The following is a 26407-nucleotide window of genomic DNA, read 5'->3' as shown; positions in this document are numbered from 1 at the left end:
ACCCCCCCGTAGTCTGAACTACTGGCGCAGCGGAGTTTGCAGACTGAACACGAAAAGAAGTACAACACACGAGCCCCCCACAGACGCAACTAGCCACTGGTAATGTTGAGGCTGGAGCGGAACTTGGTGAAGGTCGAGGACGGGAGACCCTTGGTGAAGATGTCGGCGAACTGGGAGGTAGTCGGGACGTGGAGGACCCGAAAATCACCGATGACGACCCGATCACATACGAAGTGTAGATCGATCTCCACATGCTTGGTCCTCTGATGCTGCACCGGGTTGGTGGAGAGGTACACCGCACTAACATTGTTGCAGTAGACCAGCGCGCTCCGTGAGAGAGGGCTATGGAGCTTGGCGAGGAGATTCCGAAGTCAGGAAGCCTCAGCCACGCCGTTAGCAACGGCGCGGTACTCCACCTCGGCGTAGCCGGAGGTAGAGCGACGAGTGTCCGAGCACCCGGCCCAGTCGGCGTCAGTGTAGACGACCAGCTCAGTGGAGGACGACCGTCGGTGAAGGAGGAGACCGAAGTCGATGGTGCCGCGGAGGTAGCGAAGGATCCGCTTGAGAGCGGTGAGGTGTGGCTCCCGAGGATCATGCATATGGAGACATCTGCTAAACTGCATAGGTGATATCCGGCAGGGTGAAGGTGAGGTACTGAAGTGCACCGGCAAGACTCCGATATGCAGTGGGATCTGTCACTGCGGTACCCTCATCCTATAGCTTGCCCTGTGTGTCAACCGGAGTGGAGCAAGGCCTGTAGTCAGTCATCCCAGCTCGCTCCAAGATATCAAGAGTGTACTGCCGCTGGTGAAGAAGTAACCCGGCAGGCTGAGGCTGAACAGTGACCCCGAGGAAGTGGTGGAGCTGACCCAGATCCTTCATAGCAAACTCCTGTTGAAGTGAGGCGATGATCCGACGAAGGAGGGACTCACTGGAGGCTGTGAGGACAATGTCATCAACATAGAGCAGTAGGTACGCAGTCTCAGCGCCATGGTGGTAGATGAATAGAGAAGTGTCTGACTTGGCCTCCACAAACTCCAGAGTCAGTAGAAAGGCAGCAAACCGATGGTTCCACGCCCGGGGCCTGCTTGAGGCCGTAGAGAGACTTGTTGAGCCGACACACCATGTCGGGACGAGAAGAGTCAACAAACCCCACCGGCTAGCTGCAGTAGACTGTTTCAGTGAGAACGCCATGTAGGAAGGCATTCTTGACGTCCAGCTGATGCACGGGCCAGCCGCGTGTGAGGGCCAGCGAGAGGACCGTGCGGACGGTAGCTGGCTTCACCACCGGGCTGAAAGTCTCGTCGTAGTCGACACCGGGGCGCTGAGTGAAGCCCCGGAGAACCCAGCGAGTCTTGTACCGCTCGAGAGTGCCGTTAGCCCAGCGCTTGTGGGTCCAGATCCACTTGTCGGTGACGATATTGGAGCCCGGCGGACGTGGCACCAGATCCCACGTCTGGTTGGCAAGGAGCGCCCGTACTCCTCTTCCATCGCCTGGTGCTAGTGAGGGTCCAGCAAAGCCTCGTGGACGGAAAAGGATACCGAGGAGACCTGCGAGTCCCCGGGCATCGCCGCAAGAGCCCAGGGCTGCAGGGTACCAGCCGCGTGTTGCGTCACCATTGGGTGAACATGACACGGGTGTCGGTGAAGGAGCGGAGGGTGGTACACCAACGTCGCGACCCGGGTAGCTGGGGGCCTCGGCGGCGGGGTCGGTGTCGCCGGCGGGGAAGACGTCGCCGGTGGTGTAGGTGACCCCGGCGAAGAGGGGGCCACCGGCGCCGACGGAGGCAGCGGCACCAGCCGGGCACGTCACTAGTAGACGCACACCGGCTGCGCGAAGCGTGCCGGTGGGGCCGGAGTAGGAGACGCCGACCTGGGACCCACACCTGGAGCACGTCGCTGGTAGACACGCACGGCTGGGCGAAGTGTGCCGGTGGGGCCAGAGTCGGAAGTGCCGACCCGAGACCCGTGTCGTGCACAGGGGCCGGGCCGGAAGACACAGAGAGTCGGTACCCCTTGTGATCCGAGAAGTACCCAAGGAAGACACAGAGAGTCGAACAGGGAGCCAGCTTGTGAGGAGCGGTGGCGGTGGTGTTCAGGTAACACGCACACCTAAAGACTCGAAGGTGATCGTAGCGAGGGGGTACCGAAGAGAGCGTGGTGTGGTGTGGGAGCTGGGCAGGCAGCGAAAGGAAGGCGGTTAAGAAGGTAAGTGGAGGTGTGCAAGCTCTCGGCCCAGAAGCGAGTAGGAAGCGAGGCCTGAAGGAGAAGAGTACGCACGGTGTCGTTGGTGGTGCGAATCATGTGCTCAGCCTTGCCGTTTTGAGAGGAGGTATACGGGCAAGACATCCACAACTGGACACCGTGAGAGAGAAAGAAGGCACGGGAGGTGGAGTTATCGAACTCCTGACCGTTGTCACACTGGACAGCCTTGACGGTGAGGCCAAACTGTGTGGTCACCCAAGCGAAAAAGTGGACAAGCGCGGAGAAAGCATCAGACTTCGCACGTAAAGGAAACGTCTAGGAATAATGCGAATAATCATCAACCACCACAAGATAGTACTTGTATCCAGAAATACTGATGACAGGAGATGTCCATAAGTCGCAATGTACAAGGTCAAAAATGCGGGCCGCATGAGAAGAACTATGAAAAGGAAGACGAACATGACGGCCCAGTTGGCACGCATGACACAAATGCTCATCATGAGCCCGAGTACATCGAATATTGGAACTACGACTGAGTTGCATTAGGGCATCACGTCCAGGATGGCCGAGACGCCGGTGCCAAGTAGTGGAAGTAGTGGTGGCGAAGGCAGCTGACAAAATTGGCGAAGGAGGCAAGGCAGATGCCGGAAAGCGAAGAGTGTAAAGTGGCCCCATGCTGTCACATCAGAGCAGAGGACGCCAGGAAGCCAAATCCTTCACAGTAAGACCAGAAGAGTCAAATTCCACAGAACAAGAATTGTCAGCTGTAAATTTACAACGAATTGAAAGAAGGTTGTGAACCATAGAAGGAGCAACAAGAACGTCAGGAAGACAAAAGAAACCATGGGGGCCGGCGGCACCCACAGAGGTGACTGGAAGACAGGACCCATTTGCGACCATAATGGACGAAGAAAGAGAGGAAGAAGGGTGAATAGAAGAAAGTATACTGGGGTTAGGGGTGGTGTGGTAAGTTACCCCAGAGTCGGCGACCAACTCTAGCCCAACTAGTAGTGTCAGGGCCATGGTGCTGAAGGAGTGGCCAAGGCCGCCTGGTCCCAGCCGGCAGGCCCGGGCCACGTAGACGCGGGGTTTGCCATCCACGGGGTCACGGAGGGAAACCCTGGGAAGCACCAGCGAGCATGGCCGCCGGCGGGCGAGGCTCACCACAGGGAGCCTGGAATGGCCACATGGAGATGCGCCCTGACCATGGGTTGTGGAAGGATGGCCAGGGTGCACCCCGTGGAGGTGGCAGCATCGTGTTGCCCCCACGACCTGCTCCACGTCCCCCGCCACGGCGACGGCGACCGCCACGCCCGCCCCCCACCCCCGCTCGGCCCGGGGGGGAAGAGGACCGAGAAGTGACGACTATGGTGGCGGGGCTAGACGGGGCGGAGGAGTGGCAACGAGAGCAGTCGAGGAGGACGAGGACCTCGAGGCGGAGGTGGACCCAGGCTGGAGGCCCTGAGCAATCTCCTCCATGACAAGGTTGTCACAGACCTGCAAGGTGGGGAAGGGCCGTTGCCGGGTGATCCACGTCCAGAGGTAGGAGTAGCGGTCACTGAGCCCCCGGAGAACGTTGAGGACCAAAATACGGTCCTCCAAGGGCCAGCCAAGGTCGCCGAGAGAGTCCGCCATGCCCTTCATCTGGCGGCAGAACTCGCTGACAGAGAGGTCGCCTTGGACGAAGGTACGGAAGGTCGCGTCGAACCGTAGAGCCCGGGCTTCAGCGTTGCCCAGGAACTGGCCCTCGAGCGCCAGCCAGGCCCCACGACTGCTCGGAGTGTTGCGGACGAGGTCGTGGAGGTCTAGGGAGATCGTCCCCAAAATCCAGGAGAGGACGATGCTGTTGAGTCGCAGCCACGCGGCAGTCGGGGCCGCACCCACGAGTCGAGGAGGATGTGGTCATTGAAGGCGTAGTGACGGAGAGTGAGGAGGACCAAGTCCCGCCAGTGGGCGTACGAAGGTGACTCCGGCTCGAGGACGACCGGTACCAGGAGTCGGATGTTCTGGACACCCCCAGCCTGGTAATGGATTTGGACCACGAGCGGGTCGGCCGGGTCGTGCCATAGGGCCGCAGTGGTGGACGACGTGCGGTGACCCGCCCTAGCCACTGCGCCTGTCGAGCCAGTGGAGGTAGCCCCGCCGTTGTGGGCAGCAGAGAAGGCGAGGAGCTGCTCTGCGTCGGCGATCTGCTTGGCCAGGGCATCGGCCGCGTCGCGCTCGCGCTCCCAAGCGAGGGCGGCCTCCCGCAGACGGGCCTGCCCCGCCTTGTACTCGGCCCGGGCAGCGGCGAGAGCGTTGTTGAGGGCGAACGCGGGGGGTAGAGGGGCAGGAAAAGGGTTGGCGCTGGTCCCTGCGCCCCCGTTGCCCCCTACGCTCGTCATGATGATGGATGGTGTCGGCGTCCATGGCAGCATGCCATAGGGGTAGTGCACGAGCAGGGAGGTGCTGGGCTCCTCAGCAGCACCCCCCACCCCCACGCCAGCACCAGCAGCGGGCTGAGAAGAGGCCGGCGGAGGGTGGTGAACAGGCAGGTGAGGATCCACGGGCAGAGGAGGATCCCCCGCATCATCCCCTCCCCATGCGCCCGCGTCCACACACCCCACCCGCGGCAGGGGAGGGCCGCCCGCCAGCGGCTGCTGCTGCTGGGGAGGGCCTCCCGCCAGGGGCTGCTGCGGCAGGGGCAGCTGCTGCTGCAGGGCAGCTATCCACCCGCAGTGGCCGCCAGGAGGAGGAGGCCGAGCCGCGCCCGCTGCGCCCGTGTGAAGAGGTTGGCCGGCGGCATCGCGAGCGGAACTCAGGGATGCGTCGGCAGCGGCTTGGGCCCAGGTTCGGTAGGGGAGCGCCGGAAACTGCTGGAAATAGGAGGGAGGAGGGGGAGGAGGCTCCCGGCCTGCCATGGCGGCGGCGGCGGCGCCCAGGCAGCTGGCCGGCCGGCGGCGGCGGCTGGGAGGAGGGGGAGGAAGGCCTAGGCTGCTGATACCATGTTAGAATTAGGGTTTTCATTACTTGGGCCAACCCTAACCATGGTGGCCATATAGTTAGGGATACATGGGCCTCATGGGCCTAGCCACATGGGCCTGCATTACACTACTCTAACACGTAAGTGTATGTGCAGCTCAATAAACTCTCCATCCCACAGTTGGCACATGGCAGCATGGCGCCCACGTTGTAACTGTATATCAACTACCAAGTTTGGCAGTACATTTTTTTCTATCACATTGTATGACAGCGAGATTGTAGGCAGACTAGCCAGAAGAGTCTCTTGCCACTACTTAGCCTGCACCCTTCTTCCTGTTTTCTTTTGTAAATTTTTCTCCATCAAATCAAGTCTATCCATGAATGATAGCTTTATAAGCATGCCTTCACAGTGCTAACTAAAACATTTATAACATATTCAATGTATATCTGCATATTTATCATGCGGAGTGTCTACTTAAGGTTGGATCAAGCACTCTAATATAGCATTATCTATGCATGATTTTCTTCTTTAATGAATTGAAATGCGTCTGTCCTGCATCATTCGAGAATAAGAATATATCTTCAATTCATATCCTCTTTGTAAATACTCTTCCTAATGTTTTTCTTTTTACTTTGAAAAAATTACTTCTTTTCAGGCTCGTTGGGTTCATGATTACCCAACCCACTTGCTTGGGAGAAAAGGCTTTATTGTTGTATCAAGTATTTGTGGTCCGGAACGAGTTGAGACAGCTGTAATCAAGAACAGCCAACAATCACTCCATGAAATAACACTTCTATAAGCCACTAAGTTGTACCTTATCCCATAGAGTCATGCTGTGAGTACATATGGTCCTCAATTACAACAAATGGAGTTGTAACTTAATGGAGTTGTTGTATTCATCCAATGGTATGGATATACATACATACATATGTTCCTCAGCATCGAGAGGTGGAGGCACATGAGCGGCGGAGGCCTCTTGTTCTAGGCGCGCCAAGATGTCACGCTCCTGCTCACGCTAGAGGGCGCTTTTGGCCTCGCACACGCGCTCTAGGGCAGAGGCAGAGGTGGCGATCGCGGCAGCGTCCACGGCAGCACAAGCCTCTTCGGCGGCCTGAGCCGTGGCCTTCTCTTTATTCTGGGCATCTTCAGCGGCTGCGCACAGCCAGGCTGCGTCCAGCCGGCAGAGGTGGCAGCAAGATCCTGGTCGGGAGGCATATGAGGGTGGCGGCGGCCGGCAGGCTAGGGTTGAGCGGAAGCGATGTAGGTCAAGGGACAGAGATGGCAATAGTTACCATGTTAGAGAAGGTAAGCCATGCAAAATAGTTGTATTCAGCGTCGTGCGTGGCACAGGGGTACCGGCCCTAGGTGGAGGCGCAGCCCTGGGTGGCTTGGGCGGCAAGAAAAGGGCCCAGCCCAACTGTAAATACAAGGCCCAACAGGGCTGTACAAGTTATTCTAACAGGAGTGGTGACTGGCTCATCCTTTGCCTCAACTGCTTCTAGATTAGGCTCAAAAAGAGCATCAAGCCAGTACCGTTGGTTGTGAACGAGGAGGATGCATTGGTCTGAACCGTTGACCTTTTTTCCTCCAATCATAAGTTTTGGTGTCCAAATCCAGTTAATAATTGGTAATGTTACTGAATGAATTGCACTTCCTCACAAATATATCAGTCCAACTCAGTTAACATCTTTAATTTTGATGTTGCAGTTGTAACAATCATTAGTGCTTTTTGAAGCGTGGACTGATGCTTGTTAGTTGAATAAACAACCACCTAAGACTATATGTTAGAATTTTTTACCATATTCATATGCAATTCACTTATTTTTAGTTTGTGGCAAATAAAAAATGTGGCCAACCCAAGAGAAGGATAAATGGTCATTTTGCCATGTCCACTAGCAAAACTACTGGGATATAGTCAATAATGTCGTGAAAGAGATTAAATTTCAGGGAGGTGGCATTGGTGGGATACGAGTTTTTTAAGTGGCAGACTGGGGATAAAACATTTAGTCAATGGCATATACAAAAATTTCACAAGAAAAAAACAAGATATACCACAATAATGGCATGAATGCTGAATAGCATTGCACCTTTCTCAGCTGCAGTCCTAATGGCATTGATGTTTGCAGTCCCATTAATCTTATACATGAAAGAATTTGATCCAAAACCTCCAACACAAGATACCTGCAATAATTTTTTCCTCCGTTAGTGGTACTTCAACAATTATCAATGCACGCTTGGATCATGTAGCACATACATTCTGACTTACCTAAGTCTTGCTACATAATTAAGAAATGCTTGACATTTCAGGTATAAAGCCATACATATGCACTAACAAAAAAACACCTATAAAACCATACATACAAACAGGGCATAAATCGAAGGACAGGCCAACACTACTAGGGTCACCTAAATCATCAACACAATTCATTTGTGTACTACTTTCCTATAGCTCTAGTGTCGCATTTGAGAACTACTCCCCTTGTGCCAAAATATAATGACTTCATATTCTAAATTTGACCAAACTTATAAAGAAGACTATTAACATCCTAAGCAGCACGGATACGGATACGTGTATCGGCATCAGACGGATACGGATACGCGGATACGCCATTTTTCAGTAAATCGCGATACGCAGATACGTTTTATTATTATTATTACAAAAATAAATAATAAGATACTTTAAAATTACTGGCCCCTGATTAGAGACTACTACAATTATTTCATAACTTCTAATAACTACTCCACCGATTAGAGTACTTACTATAGTACTCCATCCATCCCAAATTATAAGTCATTCCAAGAATCTTGGAGAGTCAAAGCATTTTTACGTTTGACCAAAATTATAGAGAGAAATACTAATAATTGTAACGTAAAGTGAGTATACTATGAAAATATAATTAAGAAAGAATCTAATGATACTTAGTTGCTATCATAATAATTATTATTTTATCATATAAATTCGGTCAAACTTAGAAAAGTTTGACTCTCCAAGATTCTTGGAATGACTTACAATTTGGGATGGAGGGAGTAGTATATAATAATAACAAACATAGATATCTGATATCCACCACTTATCCCCAGCGACAACACCTTAAAAAAATCAGAGTCGCCACTCCAGCGCTCATTCCCACCTTTCCAGTTTGCACACAGGAAGACAAAAAACAAACAAATTGGAGGTCACGATTGAGAAAGAACTAGTGACTAGATCAGGAGGGGAAGAAAGAAATCAAGGGGAAATCACCAGAGGTTGCTGTTGAATCACCACAGGGAATTGCAGGAGGCGTCCGTGCGGGATTGCGGGATGCGGGCAGCGTTGTTGCGTCGGCGGCGCTCGCACGTACAGGCACGCAATGACACATCTAGGCCGGCGGCTGGCTGTGATGTGCGTCCAAGCGGAGGCAGAGGCTCGTTGCCGATGGCCAGCGGCCAGCGAGCGGCGATGCAGCGTCACCGAGCTGGGAATGGGGATGCAGCACAAGGCACGGGCGTGCGATTGCAGACGTCGAGGACAGGATAAGGCACCGACCTTCTTGTTGAGCTGGGCGGATCAGCGTGTATCGGCAAGGCAGATACGTATCAGCTCACGTATCCAATATTCTCGAAAATAGGGAAAAGTCGGATACTCTAAGGATACGTATGCGCAGCGTATCATACGCGTATCCATGTCGGAAACGTATCCGATACACGATACGAGGTCCCAGCGACGTATCCATGTAACATAGTTAACATCTACCACATTGAAAGAGTAAATATGAAAATATATTACATAGTGAATCTAATGACGCTCGTTTGAAATAATATAAGTCATAAATATTAGAGATATGTATAGTCTAACACATGTATATCATGTTACTCGTACTCTAAGTTGTACTTGACTATATATATGAATATGAAAGTCACCCCCTCCTAATTGGGTGTGAGTTGTTCCCTAATTCTCTCTACATGGTATCAATCACCCGGGTTCTCTTTCCACTGCCCTAGCCTCTCCCTCCCGCGGCGCCGATTCCACGGCCACATGTCCACCACACCTCGCACCGCCTCCACGTCTAGGCGCGCGACCTCGCCCTCGAGCCTTCTCTGCTCCCGCGTCCGCTCTCCTCGCCTATGCGCACACCTCCCATCCACGTGCGACCTCGCTTGCAAGCCTCCTCTGCTCGCACGCATCCGCCCAACACTCCCCATTGCTCACATGCGCCCGCCAGCCCCACTGCGTGCGGTCTTCCCCCGTGCCCGCCTCCACTTCATTGTGTCGCCTCCTCCTACGCTCAGACGCATCCCCGTTGGTCCCATGCACGCCTTTGCTCCCACACCCACCTCTGGTCCATGCGTGTAGCCTCACATCCTCTGCTCCCAATGACAATCGACTCTGTCACCTCCTTAGACACCAGTAGCACCATGGGCTCTATCCCCGCCGTCCAGATCGTTGCCCCCTACGCCACTACCGCAGACTGCTCTCACATCCTTGTCATCCTCGAGCTAAAGCATCTAAACATCCACAAGTGGATGCCCTTCTTCAAGTCTTCGCTAGCTCGCCTATTGGAGTCCACGCTGACCTCAAGGTGGGTCATGGACGATGCCTGCATCCACAGCTGGCTCCTCGGGTCCATCACCACTGACGATCTCGCCATTGACGGCGAACAATCAGCGCTAGCTCTAGTCACCATCGAGGGCCTCTTCCTATCCAACAAGGAGCCCCACACCGTCTTCATGCACGAGATCTCCATGAGCCAGGGGGCCTCTCCATTAACGATTAGTGCCAACGCATGAAGACCGTGGCCAATGCCCTAAGCGATGTCAGCCATGTTGTCTCGCCGTCCTAGCTGGTCCTCAACCTCCTTCGCGGTCTCAACCCGCGCATATGCACCTCCAGCACGGCAGACAACATCGCGGATAACACACCAATGCCCGACTTCAACACCACGCACCAAAAGCTCATCCTCAAGGAACTTCACCAACCTAATGAAGGCATGGTTTCCACTAAAACCGACTTCCCTTCACGCCTCTCGCTCCTGTTGATGTGGCTCTACGTGTCACCTTGCCTCTGCAGGCTTTGGCACAGCATAGGGAGAAGGCCGTCGTGCCCCTACCAATGGAGGTGGCAGCAGCACTTCTAACCACAACAACAAGAAGAAGGGCGGCCCTAGCAGTGGCAGCAGTAGTGGCGGATGGCAGCAGCAGCACGGTGGATGGCAGCAGCAGCAAGGTGGATGGCGCGCCTCCTCCGTTCGGTCCATGGGTCTATTATGGCCGACTGCCCGGCTAGTAGCAGCAGCAGCCCTGGTTCCGTCCGCAGCCACAGTTCATCATCGTTGCATGAAGCACATTGAGATTGACATCCACTTTGTTCGTGAGAAGGTAGCTTTGGGAGGCAGTTCAGAGTACTCCATGTCCCCTTAGCTCATCAGTTCGCGGACATTATGACTAAGGGACTGCCTGTGTCTAGTTCCCACCCACTGTGACTACGGGCGTGTCGGTGTTTGATGAACGGCAACACATCACAGGGTTACCCAGGATAGTGATTGAAGGGCTTCGTGGTATACAAAACTCGACGGTAAACGCGAAGACAGTTGGTTGATTGGTTCAGGCCACTCAATAGCATAATACCCTAGTCCAGTTAGGCGTGATGCCAGTGCGTTGGGTTGTTGTCCATGATTGATTGTACAAGGGGTGACGCTCCTACCTCTCTTTATATCATCTAGAGGTCAAGACGTATTGATCTAGTCCTAGTCGGATACAATAGAAGAGTCCATGTCTATTACAAAAACTATCTTTCCTAGTAATCCGACTAAGTCGGTCCTTTATGACTTGGAGATCACGCCACCTTGTTTTGTGCCTTCAAGCAGGCCGTGGGTCGGCCCAAGCCTATGGCGGGTAGTCGGCCCTATAGGGAACCCTTAGATTCATGGTCCATCAGGGCGGGTATTAGAGATATGTACAGTCTAATACATGTATATCATGCTACTTGTACTCCAAGTTGTACTTGACTATTTATATGAAAGTCACTCCCCCAGTGGCGGATCTACAGTATCCCGTCGGGGTCCGCTGACCCCAATGACTTACTGAGAGCACCTAGTAATGGCTATTTTTTCACCAGTTTGGACCCCATTAAAAATTAAAGCTGACCCCGGGCCCAGGCATAGAAGCAGCAAAGTCCATTGCGTGACACAGTCATAGCCTCATAGGCTCAAGTAGTGCAACTACGCACGCCCAGAAGCAAAAAGTCGTGGATCTCCACAACCTACAGGTGACCCCTTTTACCAGCACCACATTCATGGCCTTGTTTAGATCCAAAAATTTTAGATAGGTATACCAAAATACCAAATCGCCATTAGTACAGACATACGCACAGATGCCTCCACATATACTAAAAACCGTTGGACCTTAGATTTTGATGCTTATTTTTTCAGCTGGTTAGTATAATTAGAATACAGAAGTAAATCATAGAAAGAATATTTCTCTACTAGCAAATGAGGTTTGAGTAGTAGAAAAATTGGTTGATTTAAGCAAGATGTCAGTTAAGGAAATTTCTTCTCTAATACTGTAATTTAATCATGGTTTTTACACATTACTCAATATCTGCTTTACTGTTTAATTAGGTTGAGTAATTTGATAGGCAATCAAAACACACTAGAATATTCCTGAAAAGGAAAATTCCTCCAACTAGTGATAATCACATTGCTTCGTGGAACAAAAATTTCTTAATGCAATCCTAAATGTTCATGTAATAGTTCGAACATGAACATACTAACTATAAGACATAACCACTACTATAGAGAATTTATTTGTCTTATTATGAAGCGGCCCCATGGCGGCGTGCCTTCATCTTCTTGTAACTGGATGGACCACATGTGGGCAACTCCCTCCAGTTGATATGATGCCATCCAGACGCGTTCCTCCGCCATAGTGCGCTGCTGCCGGAAATACGACTCGCACTTGTTGATGAAGAACATGGGATCGGACTTGTCGTCATAGCGGGGAAAGTCGAGCTTCTGAAACTTGGGCGGGCGATCTAGGTCCCGCTGCCTTTCGGCGCGGCCACCGCTGCTGGTTTCCGAGGAGGAGGCGCGATCCTGGAGGGTCTCCATCTTCACCTTCATGTCAGCCATGTCGGTGGTGAGGGAGTTCAGCTTCTCCATGAGATCAGCGAGGGTGAGTTGATCACCCATGGCTGGCGGTGATGTGGTGGGAGGAGGGGACGGTGAGCGGTTGGGCGGAGCGACGGAAGAGGATGATGTTGTGGGCTGGGAGGTGGAAGAGGATCGAGAGACTCTAGATACCAGGTTGTCAAGGGCCGTGTGAGGCAGGGACACCGGACCTCGACTACGGAGCTCGTAGCCGCGCTCCGTGATAACTACGACGGGGTTATGCCCCCACGTCGCGACACACTCGCCGGGTTTTGCCCCCTGGCGCGTGGCTTACGAGAGGAGGTAGGAGATTAGATGGAATGATTCTTGCTTAATCTTTCAATGTGCGGATATAGCAATATATGGCCTTAGGCCCAACCAATCCTCCTAAACTTAAGGACTATCACACTTGACTCGATCGCCTGCTGATCCAGGCGTGCTGCTCGTTCAGCAGCGCAGTGCACATCGCGTGCCCTGCGACGCCGCGTGTACGAGCGCCCGTACATTACATTTCTCTAGATCCCAAGAGCTGGTTACACACCTTGGCTCCTTGGTTACTCCCTCTATATATATGTGTAATCCCTCCTCTGTAATCTAAGATTGATTCAATATATCTTCCTTCATGGTATCAAGAGACTAAACTTCCTCTGCCCTGCGCTGCTCCACGCGCGCTCCCTCTCCCCTTCCAGCGCTGCTTCACGCGCGCCCGCGCGCTACCCTACCCACGCTGCACCCGTGCACGCCCAGCTCTACTCTGCGCCATGTCCCTTCTCGGTCCTGACGATGCCACCGAGCGCGCCACGCAGGAGGCCCGCGCGCAGGAGGCTCGCGCCACGCAGGAGGCCCGCACCACTGCCCTCGCGACCGCGGAAGCAGCCAAACGCGAGACCGCGACCGCCCAAGCGGAAATCGACGCCGCCTCTGCTCGCCTTCGCGCCGCCTAGGCGCGTGCCGCCGCGGCCCATGCTGCCGCTGCCCCTCCTCGCGACGATGTCTCGGAGCACGTCAGCGATGACGACTCTGAAGGCAGCGGTAGTGGCCTCGACGACGCCCTTCTTCAACAAGACGCCAAAGTCATCTTCAACCTCCATGCTCAAGCAGTTTCGGTCCAGAACATCCGCACTCTGGTACCTCTGCTCCTCGACGTCACCTCGCCCTTCTATGCTCGCTGGAAGACGTCCTTCCTCAATGTCCTCGGCAAGTACTCACTGGAGTCCCATGTCCTCTCCAACGTCGTCACCCCTAGGTCTCCTTCCTGGGTCATGAATTGCGTCGTCCGCACCTGGCTTCTCGGTGCCCTCTGCGACGACCTCGCCGACATCGTCTCCGAGCGTGGTGCCTCTGCCCGTATTATCTGGCTCGCGATCGAGTCCCAGTTCCTTGGGAATCGAACCACGCGCGCTCTGTATGCTGATCAAGAATTCCGCATCTTCTCTCAAGGGGACCTCTCAGTCGACGACTATTGTCGCCAATTCAAGCGCAAAGCTGATGATCTTTGGGACCTTGGCCAGCCCATCTCTAAGGCGACCTTGGTTCTCAACATCATTCGGGGCCTGAGTGAACGGTTCACCGCCATCGGCAGGATGAGCTTCGCCTTGAGGAGCTTACCATGGCCAGGACTCCTCCAGCCACTGCTCTCGCTGCCCTGGGAGGTTCTGGTGGCTCCAAGTCTGTTGCTCTTCCTCACCAACAGCAGCCACAGCCGCGCCCGCAACTACAACAGCAGGGCGGTGGCGGCAACAGCAACTATGGTCACCCTCGCGGCAAACGTGGCGGCAGGCGCCATAACAGAGGTGGTGGCGGCGGTCACTCCGAGAGTGGCTCCGGCTTCAAGGGCATGCCTGGCAACACCGGGGCTCCCCCTGTGGCTCCTATGGCCAACTACTACAATCCGTGGACTGGGTCCATCTATATGTGGCCTGATCCCCGGGCTCCTACTACTCCTCATGCACCGGCGCCACCTACGCATCAGGCCTATGTTGCTGGTCCACCAGCCCATGGGCTGGCCACTGGGGCGTCCCTCCTCTCGCCCCTGTCCCAGCTCCACAATCTCCTCCACCTCCTGGTTGGGATCAGCAGGCCCTTGCAGCAAGCTTTGAGACTATGTCTCTCACTCAACCGCCACAGCGGGACTGGTACTTCGACACCGGTGCTACCAGCCACATGGCGTCCGACACTGGTATTCTCTCTTCCTTCTCCCCCCCTCCCGCACATTCTCCCTCTTCTATTGTTGTTGGTAATGGCAATTTACTTCCCACCGGCACCACTCACCTTCCTTACAATTTTAATCTAAATAACGTCCTTGTTTCCCCCGATCTCATTAAAAACCTTGTTTCTGTCCGTCGTTTCACCACTGACAATAACTGTTCTGTGGAATTTGACCCTTTTGGTTGCTCTGTTAAGGATCTTCCCACACGGAGAGAGCTCGTCCGATGTAATATCTCGGGACCCCTATACCCCCTACAGCTTCCGGCATCAGGATTCCTTGCAGCAACCTCCTCCACTCTTTGGCATCAACGTCTTGGACACCATGGTCACGAAGCCTTGTCTAGATTAGCTTCTACTTCAGCTATTTCATGTAATAAAGGCTCTTGTGATACCCTGTGTCATGCATGTCAACTCGGGCGCCTTGTTCGCCTTCCTTTCCAGACTTCGTCATCACGTGCTACGCACTCTTTCCAATTAATTCGTTTCAGGACATCAGTACTACCTTGTCATTGTTGATGATTTTTCTCACTATGTTTGGACTTTTCCCTTACGCAAAAAGTCCAACACCTTCCCCACTCTATCTGATTTCTTTGCCTATGTTCGCACTCAGTTTGGAGTTACTGTACAGGGCATTCAGTGCGACAATGGTCATGAGTTCAACAACTCAAGTTCCCGAACTTTCTTTCTCGCTAACGGCATTCATCTACGCATGTCTTGTCCTTATACCTCATCCCAGAATGGCAAGGCTGAACGCATGATCCGCACCGTCAATGAGACTGTCTGTTGCCTCTTATTTCAGGCCAGCGTCCCTCCTCGCTTCTGGGCAGCAACCCTTAGCACTGCCTCTTACTCAACATTCTACCCACGAAAACGCTCAACTTCTCCACACCTCACCTCTCCCTTTTCGGCAAGCCACCATCCTATGTCCACTTGCGCGTTTTCGGGTGTAAGTGTTATCCTAACCTCACTACCACAGCCACCAACAAACTTTCTCCTCGCTCCACCTTATGCGTCTTTCTTGGTTACTCCCCACACCACAAGGGCTATCTTTGCCTTGATCGCCACACCAATCGCATAATCATCTCTCGTCATGTTGTTTTTGACGAAACCTCCTTTCCTTTCTCGGAATCTCCCTCCTCCACCAGAGTTGACTATAATTTTTTAGATGACCCCTCTAACCCGGTGGGGTGGATCTTCCCTTTCCACCGTCACCCTGTTCATTACCTGCAGGTTCCTCTGGTGCTATGGCCACACCCCGAACAAGCTCTAACTGTGTCCAGAACTCCCTTGGTGCCGCCCAACTTGACAGGGCTGGGTCTCCAGAACCCCTCGCCGTGCCTACTGGGTTTCCTTCGCCCACCAGCACCCCTGTTCCTGCTCCATCAGTGCCTACCAGCACCCCTGTCCATGCCCCACAGCGTTTTGGCCAGGTTTATACGCGACGCGCTGCTGCTGCCCCTCCTCCTGATCGACGCTTCGGTCAGGTTTATAGCAGACGTCCCCACCAGCCTCCAACAGCGCCCGCACCACCACCTGCATCACCTCCCAACCCTCCTTCTGCTGCTCCCTCTCCACCACCAGTAGCACCAGCAGCACCGATATCCCCGACTCCTCGGACTTACTGTGCTGCCCTCACTGATCTCAGTTGGTGTGCTGCCATGGAAGCAGAACACTCCGCTCTTTTAGCCAACAAGACATGGGATTTAATCCCTCGACCACCTCAGTGCAATGTGGTCACCGGCAAGTGGGTTTTCAAACACAAGTTTACAGCTGATGGTTCTCTTGAGCGTTACAAAGCTCATTGGGTTCTTCGGGGATTTACACAACGACCTGGAATTGATTTCTCTGAGACTTTCAGTCCTGTGGTTAAACCTGCTACAGTCCACACTGTTCTGTCTTTGGCTCTCTCCCGTTCCTGGTCTATGCATCAACTGGATGTCAACAATGCTTTCCTGCAAGGAAATCTGTCTGAAACTGTTTACTGTGCCCAGGCTTCAGGCTTTGAGGACTCCACTCACCCAGATTATGTGTGCCGGCTCAATCGATCTCTCTACGGTCTTAAGCAAGCTCCCTGTGCCTGGTACAGCAGATTTGCCTCTCATCTTCTACAGCTGGGATTTGTTGAAGCCAAGACAGATGCCTCCTTATTTGTCCATCATCACGGCAAGGATATGGCATACCTTCTTCTCTATGTGGATGATATTATTTTGATAGCCTCCTCAGATGCTCTACTTCGGCGCCTCACTGCTGCCCTTCAACAAGAATTCTCTATGAAGGACCTCGGTCCCCTTCATCATTTTCTTGGCATGGAGGTTCAGCGCTCCAGCAATGGGCTTTTCCTCTCTCAGCGCCAATATATGATTGACATCCTTGAGCGTGTTGGGATGGCTGCCTGCAAACCTTGCTCCACTCCCGTGGACCTTAACCCTAAGCTATCTGCTGATGGTGATCCCGTGGCTGACCCTACAGATTTCAGGAGTCTTGCAGGCGCTCTCCAATATCTCACCTTCACCCGACCGGATATTGCCTACGCTGTTCAGCAAGTCTGTCTTCACATGCATGATCCACGGGAACCCCACCTCTCTGCCCTCAAGCGTATCCTACGCTATATCAGTGGCACTCTTCATATGGGTCTCCACGTGCGTCCCTGTGCTCAGGACAACTTGGTGGTATACTCAGACGCCGATTGGGCTGGCTGTCCGGACACTCGCCGTTCTACTTCAGGATATGCAGTTTTCTTGGGAGACAATCTGGTTTCTTGGTCCTCCAAACACCAGCCCACTGTCTCTCGTTCCAGTGCCGAGGCTGAGTATCGCGCCGTCGCCAATGCAGTTGCTGAGGCCACTTGGATCCGTCAGTTGTTAAATGAGCTTCATGCTCCTCTACGCAAGACAACTCTACATGTCCTCCAATCCTGTTCAACACCAATGCACCAAGCATGTGGAAATTGATCTTCACTTCGTGCGGGAACGGGTTGCCATCGGTGACGTTCGTGTTCTCCATGTTCCAACGACCTCGCAGTTCGCCGACGTCTTCACCAAGGGGCTGCCCTCCTCTGTCTTCACCGAGTTCCGCTCCAGTCTCAACGTTCGGCCTTCCGAAGCTTCAACTGTGAGGGCGTGTTAGCATTTAATATGACTCTGTAACTGTGCAGACGCCTTGGCACCTGTGTGCTGCGCCTGGGCACTTATGTGCCATAGTTATTAGCTACTTTCTCTAGATCCCAAGAGTTGGTTTCACACCTTGGCTCCTTGGTTACTCCCTCTATATATATGTGTAATCCCTCCTCTGTAATCTAAGATTGATTCAATATATCTTCCTTCACTTTCTTTGATGAAAGCACTTTGATTGTGTGAGACTAACCCATGAAGCTGACCTGCCAATCTAGTAGCGAAAATTTTTGTTGCAAGTTTGGCGAAGCTATGCACCAAACTTATCAGTCCAAAGTCCTTGACATGGAGCGCTTCATCTCTTTTAGGCAGGAGGGTGATAACGGCTCAAAGTTCCTGAAGCGTCAACCCCAAGCTGTAGAGACTGCAGCCATGATGTCTTTTTTGATTAGAGACCAACACATTTGATAGAAACAACCAGTAAAACTGGCGTGGCCAGGTATTATTCCTTCACGAGTGTATTACTAAGAAATTGTCTAATTGATAACAAAAGATGTCAAGCCACTCATGTTGTGGCTAGATTGTCCTTTGACCAAAAACATCCTTGCCCATCGATGGATATCTGCTGGACAGACATTTACTTCGCTTGGCATGTGTCACAAAAACATGTAGCAATTGTTAGTAAAAAAATGAACCCAATTTGAAATCAGGAGAAATTTGGAACACCGAATTATGGTCAATAGTAATCGTGCCCATGCGTTGCAATGGAACGGATAGCTTGTGGTGTGGTCACCTGGACAAATTGCGATTGCGACTTAAGAGATTTATTCAACAGTTCCGTTATCTATTCCAATACATATTGGAGTCAGATTCCGACCAATGCTAGATGTGTCTTGGAGTTAGACTTTGTACCATCGTTAGATAAGTGTTATTCTAACTCGTATGAACATGGACCGTGAGTACCGGTCACATGCGGGACAGGGAGATTCCATACCGTTGTTGGACAGGTGTTGGATTGTGAGTCCGAATCACGGACGGGGCAGAGAGAAGTGCGAGGGTATTCTGGGAAGTAAAAAAAGACGGTTGGAATAATCCCTTCACTCTTTAATATTAGGTAAATAGGTGTAGAGTATAACTATGGATAAAGGTATAGATATATATTGGATAACTAACTGGTCAGGATTTCAGTATACAGCTTGATTAATTAGACCGTCAGTTGATCTAGGTTCTAAAAAGAATAAGTTCTATTTCTAATCAAAACTACATAACATTGGGCTGGACGAATAGTGGCAGAAATTTTGGCCCTTTAATATTAGGTATATAGATAGATATATGGTGTTGAATAGGCAAAGTTTATAAACATAACATAACATAGGACAAAATCTTTCAGCAGTAGTGAGGGGGACCAATGGGTGACCGAGTGCGACAAAGCATCTCCACCCGGTATGCACCAAAGGCCACAATACCACCATCCTCCAGCAACCCGACGAATTCATGTCTCAGCACCAAAGGCCCTCACCAATCTACAATCTCCAAAATGTGTTATGTCATGCTCGCAGATCCTACTTCCATGCAGCGGCGGCCCACAACTTCCACACTGCTTGACATTGAGGTTGCACCTCAAATCCATCATCATGGGACCATCCTCGATGTCTGTTGGCTTGTCATTTCCCACTCCTACTGCAGCGCTGATTCTGGTACAGGTAAAAGGATCCAGATCAAATTCCTTGCTTCCCCGACCTCCAACACTACGAGCAGTGTTGCCTCATATCCACTTTTACTGCTTCCCCAACCTCCAACACTACAAGCAGTGTAGCCTCATATCCACTTTTACTGCTTCCCACTCACCATTTCACACTCAGTGGCCTCACCACTTGGCTTGGCTACCATGACTGCAGCTGCAACATCAGCCATGCTGGTTGAACACAATGCTAAGGGTGTGCAGTGATGCACATCGACTCGAGATAGAGGCAAGCCATTTTCCTCGTGGGATCGTCTACCACAGGCGCACAAGGCCTGCACTACGTGAACTCCCTGGGCTCCTGTCATCTTTACTTCAAAAAAAATATATCTTTCAGCATACGCCTGCATTCGGAGTGGAAAACTCTTGGTATTTTGGTATTACATCACCACCCCATAAACTACTCTGTATAACATTACTGATACTCAAATAAAAACGAAATCAAACTATAATAAAAGAAATGTGTCAAACACTAAGTACACAAGCATATTTAGCTCAAATGGATTCGGTAAATTTACCACTGCAGAAACATTATCCATAGCATCCTTCAATGAAGCCGGTTCAAGGAGGTCGCCTGTCCAATAGAAGGTAGATATTAATTACATTACCATTGACAGAACAAAGTTAACCTCAGTAGCAAGCAACCTTGGTTCCATATAACTTTGTCAGCCCAAGGTTCATTTAAGGATGGCTTTCCAGATCTAATGACAAAAGAACAACATTGGTAAGAATAAGAAACACAGAATGCATAAAAAGGAGAAAGTAAATTTTAAGTAAAAAAAGTTCATTTTAGTACCATTAACTATTCATTTAACCCATCGTACGAAACGCTGATTCGATTTACTCACCCAAACTATTCAAACTGGATAAAATTATCCCCAGAAGAAATTTGATTTTTTGTCTCTGCTCAAGTCCTCATACAAGTGTGATGGTTTCTTGGATTCAATTTTTGTGGAGTAACAGTTGGCATTGCACACTATGTTACAAAAACAATTCAGATCTTTTCATAATTACTTTCATCAGTTGGGAGCATTTGGTAGTACATTAACCTTTGAGATAACCAATGAAAATAACCACAAAAGTTATCAAAGTTTCTAGAACAGTGATGTCCTGTATTATCTCACAAAATTTGAAACCATGTATAACTTGAACAGGGAGAAACAGAAAAGATAAATTCCATAATTTGGAGCAGTAAATCAAGTTAACGTTTTGCATAGTGGGTCAAACAGACAGTGAATTGTTCAGGGTAGAAATTTGGAACTTTTCATTTGAAATGTCTACTGTATTCAGGAATAGAAACTACATTCTTTAATTTGGACTAAAAAAACTTCTCGAGCATACGTGTTTTGTCTGCTTTCCAATTTTATACTGGGTCTGCAAACTGTCCTAGTTCTGGACTCTAGTTTTGTACTGATTTCTGTTCATACTAATAATCTGAAGCCATTTGCTCTTTGAACAAGAAAGTGGGAACAAGATCATAGATCATCAGTTTCTTTAGGTTGATCCACATACCAAATAGTCCTCACAGCAGTAAATGGTGGCTAGAACAACACAACCAAAGACAAAAGGATGAGAGGTTATCACTAATGCTAAGGCCCCAAAAGAAATCAATAGAAACTTGATCGAATACAAAATATTTGAGGATCAGAGTCCATTATAGTTTTCCATGTATATCTGAACAAAGCTATGTGATGAATTAGTTGACACCCTACTTTAAGTAGAAATTTATTGTCATTTCAATGTTTTTAGCCTATTCTACAATAGTTTTAGCATCATATAAACAAAATCTAGCAAGTCTTAATAGAATAGAAAGTCCGAACTGATGGTAAAGTATGAAAATAAGAGAATAAATTAGCTGACGGAGTTACCTACTAAGACTAGAGACAACTAATCCTTTGTCCAAAGCCTCTTTGCAAACATGCGATCCAACAAAACCACTTCCTCCTAGAACCAGTAGCTATACCAAGATAGATGTCATAAGCAGCTCAGTAATTTTCATAAACATGAATTCAAAAAATTAAGAAAAGAATGACAGCAAGCATATCTTTAGCTGAAAATCTCATACATTTGTTAGTTATAAAAGCTATAATTCCTTCCATCATTGAAAATTAATTGATTAACATATAAGATAATTATCACATGTAAAAAAGCATTCCATGAAAAGTATATATCTTTACTCTCATGCCTCTGAAATATAGCAGTCGCGTTACAATAAACTAGATGCTCAGAATATCAATATCCAGACCATGTTCCCTAAATTGACCCCTCTGCACTATAAAAAAAACTGTGTTTTCTGATTTGTATGCATGGATAAATTGGTTTAGCAGCATATCGGTCAGGACAGGGTGAACATACGAAGCTGTACAGGCTTCAACACCAAACTAGATGCGACATGGAAAACACATTTCCACCATGCCAGAGGTATAGAATATACTAGAATCTCTTATCTTCCAAGGCACCATTACCTTCTCTGGAGAAGATTTTGACGCATTCACAGGTTCTGCCTCCTTCACCTCAAAAGGTTCCTCAATGTGCTTCCGATCACTGGGTGTGGCATTAAAAGACTCCTCAATGTGCTTCTGATCACTGGGTGTAGCATTGCTGAAGAATGCATTGCCACTTTTCAGCAAGATTGACGACGAGCTGCTGGCACCCCAATACACAGGAGAATTAGCAATCCCATAAAGCAGCAGCCACAGTGCATAGAAGCAAGGTAGCAATCTAAAAATATGCCAGAAACAGGCCCAGCCCTGGGCCCCTGGGCATCGCGAATGGAGAAACCACCCTGGAACCCATGGTACAGAACTGTCCCTGTCTGATTGGTTTAGGACTAACGGTAGTATTTGTATGCCTACTAATTCAACTAAAGCACCCTTGTTACTCACAGTCAAGTATAACTTGAAGTACTCATAGCTAGCTCCTGGCTATCTGCTCCTTGCCTAGGTAGTGATGTGCGACCATCCTATTAATTGAGCACCAGCATTCTCGCTTGTGTTTTCTCATTTTCTGCTTGTTCACTCTGTGACAACTAACAAGTATTTTGGTGGTTCTTCAATTTTGACGTGGTTAGATAGCTAGGTACACTGGTGAGTCATTCTGTTATGGATAGCAGGCAAGCGGTCATTGTGCTATGTGCAATGATAACGATTAAAGCTATTGCCATAATAGATTGAAAAGGCAATACATTGGGCCATCTCAAATTTTCACGCAATAGTTCTGCTATCTAGAACATATCAATATCTACATTTCCACTTTACAACAACAACAACAGCCTTTCAGTCCCAAGCAAGTTGGTGTAGGCTAGAGTTAAAACCCAACAAGAGCCCCTAGTCACGGTTCAAGCACGTCAATCTACATTTCCACTGGTTTAGAAAAAATGAACTAGTCATATCGTACAAAAATGTCTTAATATAGCATAAGACATGTAGAGAGGCCTACAAGGAAGCAAACATTTGAATTCTTTTATTATATAAAATGTTTTATTATTCTTATTTTAACGATGATCAAAGTGAAAATTATAGTTAGTATCCATAGTATATATCAGCTGTGAACATCTCATTTTATTAAGTGTTTGTTTTGCATAACATCAAACTCAAATTTTGTATCAAATTTTGACACGAATAATAAATTAATTAATAATCAATATTTTTTCGAATCAGAGGTAACCCCCATTTCCATTAGATCTGACGGAGATACAGCAGTATTAGACTGTTGCAGGACAAAGTAGAAACTAGATAAGCCAGACAAAGCAGACTCACAAACCACGACCTAATCTGAACAAGTTTAACCTGCGAACCATTACAAGCCATATAACGAACAAAAGAATTAATAATCAATATGAAGTAGTACTTCGAAACCACAATCCACATTTCACATTTTTGTAATAAATGTGAAAATGTAAACAGGAGAAAAAATTGCATATAAATCTAATATAAAAGGGACTAAACGTCTCATACTTCTATTTCGCTCTCCAATCGATTTGCTCTAGGTCTTGTTTAGTTGTGAAAACTTTTTGAATTTTGCTACTGTAGCACTTCGTTTGTATTTGACAAATATTGTTTAATTATGTATTAACTAGGCTCAAAAGATTCGTCTCGCGATTTACAGGTAAACTGTGCAATTAGTTATTTTTTCATCTATATTTAGTGCTTCATGATGTGCTGCAAGATTTGATGTGACAGTCTTAAAAACTTTTTGGATTTTGGTGGAAACTAAACAAGACCTAAGTAGAATAAATTCCCTTCGCGCCTGATTGCCAAGATAACCCACACATCGCAATGCCAAATCTTGCTGGAAACCTAACCCTTTCCTTCCAGGAACATGTCCGCCGAGACAACTCCAGACGCACATGACACGAGAGGCGGTGGGCGGGAGCTCTCACCTGAGACGGGAGGGCGAGGCAGAGGAGGAGCGAATCAGGCGGGCCACGGCCGACCTCATCGCCATCGCACCTGTACTAACGATCACAACAAGAGCAGAGCGCGGAGCCGGCGAAGGAATGTGGGGATCGTGCGGGGAGGCACGGGCACGGAGCGAGGGGCGGAGGGGGGAGGGCTCTTGAGGGGGCCGGCCTCTGGTGGAACCGTGGAAGCGAGAACGTGCCGGAGCTTGGGGTGCGCCACGTCCCAAATCTAATTCGGTGCTCGACCTCCTTTCCGAACAGGAATTTGTATTTTTATTAATGCTTTTATTATAAAATAATTTTTAAAACTAATTTTAGCTTTTCTTTCAGAACGGCACGGTCACGTTAGCGCCCCCAGGAGCGTGGACCAGAAGAGCCAAGCAAGGAACCAGAGCAAGCCACGAACTCCGCTGCATCTCAGCCTACACGCTTCATCAGCGGCCAGAATGGTTCAAGTAGTCTAATCTAAATGTATAGGAGATGGAAGGAGGGAGGGTAACAAATATTGTATCCTAAACCTGAATCTAAATCGAGATGCATCTTCGTCTCGCGAACGCTCACTGCTGTTTTTCTCCTTCTCCAAGTTCCCAAATATTTTCATCAGTTTTCCCCCTTCTTCCTTGCTGATTGCTAACAATATGGTATTAGCTTCCTCGTTTCCACATCCTGGAATCCACCTCCAACCTCCAACCCCCACCACCATTACACCTATCTGCAGCGAGCTTGAGGTGCTATGGAGCCCAACATGAAACTTATCCTCGACGAGCTATTGCAGTTGAATCGCCGCTTCAATGACGAGCATGAGCACTGGAACCGGCGGTTCTCGGATTTGGAGTGTGGCCTCACCTCTCACGCCACCACCATCGATGCTATTGCCCGCATGGACAGGCTATCTTCCTTTAGCCCAATGCAGATTCATTGGCAAGACAAGTGGTTGCTCCTTCCATACCAAGGACAGTGGATGTTATTGTAGGGTATTGATTCTGAATTGCCTGATAAGTTATTGCGGCACATTTGGCAAGTTACAGCTAAAACTAGCCTTGACCAAACCACTGAACCTTTACCTTCCCAAATCCAAGCTATTCTAGATCGGTATCTTATGGTGCTTCAGCCACCTAGTGATTTGCCCCCTTCTCGCCCATGCAACCACTCTATTCCACTAATTCCTAGGGCACAACTGGTCTTCATCCATCCTTACCGATGCCCATCGGCCTTGAAGGACGAGATTGAAAAACAAGTTTTAGAAATGCTTAGTCAAGACCTAATTCGACCCAGCTCTGGCACATTCTCTTCTCCTATACTCCTTGTTAAGAATAAAGATGGGTGTTGACACTTCTTAATGCAATTACTATAAATAGACTTTTAAACCTATCTCTAGTAATGACATCAAAATTACTTTACATCACTAAACTAGGTTGTCATCCACAGGTAGAAGTGCTGATATTAAATCTATATGTTTTTCTAGAAATAATAAATAAATAAAGGATCCCCAAACACACAGATAATACCGAGTTAACCGGAAGTAATCCAGGTATCGTTATTTATATTTTTACCACTAGGAAGGGACTTGCAATGGATAATGAGCAATAAGCACTGCATGTAATCATGGAGATCTTAACCATATCTTTATCTATCTGTCATGAAGGGTAAGTGTCACATAAGATAAATATATAAATATGAATAATAAGTGACAGATAAATAAGAGCACATAGCCATATGATAAATATGATAATCATCTCAATTAAATTACTCTAAGTCTATAACACTAGCATGGACTAGGACGATCTACAAGAATAAATCCTAAGTATTCTAACTATACTATCAAAGCATACATTAATTAGTGCAAGTACACCTAGCATCATTGTAAGAAAAGGTTATATCTATTCATAGTGATATTAGCAAGAAAGATCCTGAACATAACAATCACTTCCCTGTAATAATAGGGCTCTACAAGTCTTACAATCGGGAGGAGGAATACAAAGGACTCTGCAGGACTGTCACTCCCGCGATCTACCTCGGGCTCTGGGCTATAAAGGGTAATCGCAGATAAATACAGTCTAGGCACCTCACCTACATAATATCTACCACTTATCTATCGGTCTAATGAGTAAGCGCTATATGATCCTATGTATAAAGATAATTCTAATCTAACTACACTAAGCATATAATCAAAGTAGACTAATAACAATATAACTGAGAACATAAGCAAATAAAATAAAGTCAATTATGATATAATCAAATAGATCAAAGTCATTCATAGTAGCAAGAACTAATATGAATATCACAAAGAAGAATAAGAGTTTACTAAGAACGAAGACAAATCTGGACTTCAAGATTAACTTGACTCCTTCTAGATCTATTCCTATGTAGCTATGCTATAGAACTATAGAGATCTAATTAAGATGGTGACTAAGAACCCTATAGAGACAGATCCATTTGAGGGACCCCTCTCTGTCTAATTCTTCTTCTCTTGATCTTCTTAGAGAATAATGAACTCTTCTCTAGAGGGGTCAGGGTTGTATTTATAGCCCCCTAGGAAGCACCACAACCCTTGGATCAAATCAACTTAAACGTATGCTCAAGATTACTCCTCAAAGGCAGTGGAGGCAGGATCCGAGAGGTTGCACCTGATTGATCCACCTCACTGGGCGGCCG

General features: G+C 49.0%; 1 protein-coding gene across 3 annotated transcripts in view; it reads right to left on the bottom strand.

Moving 5' to 3' along the window:
* Positions 1–23948, bottom strand: part of LOC8074909 (uncharacterized protein At1g32220, chloroplastic) — a 38236-nt gene extending 14288 nt beyond the window's left edge. For 2 of the 3 annotated variants that reach the window (XM_021455925.1, XM_021455927.1), the window contains exons 1-6: positions 23732–23942; positions 21816–21996; positions 21219–21307; positions 19996–20051; positions 19869–19924; positions 7255–7348 (exon numbers count right to left, since the gene is read on the bottom strand). In XM_021455925.1, the coding sequence (XP_021311600.1) occupies positions 7255–7348; positions 19869–19924; positions 19996–20051; positions 21219–21307; positions 21816–21996; positions 23732–23796 (541 nt within the window). In that variant the 5' untranslated portion in view covers positions 23797–23942. Of the gene's footprint in view, positions 1–7254; positions 7349–19868; positions 19925–19995; positions 20052–21218; positions 21308–21815; positions 21997–23731 lie in introns of all 3 variants that reach the window. The other variant, XM_021455926.1, reaches the window with a different exon arrangement.

Source organism: Sorghum bicolor, chromosome 3 (genome assembly GCF_000003195.3).
Source record: "Sorghum bicolor cultivar BTx623 chromosome 3, Sorghum_bicolor_NCBIv3, whole genome shotgun sequence".
NCBI lineage: Eukaryota > Viridiplantae > Streptophyta > Magnoliopsida > Poales > Poaceae > Sorghum > Sorghum bicolor.
This window is presented reverse-complemented; position numbering and strand designations above follow the sequence as displayed.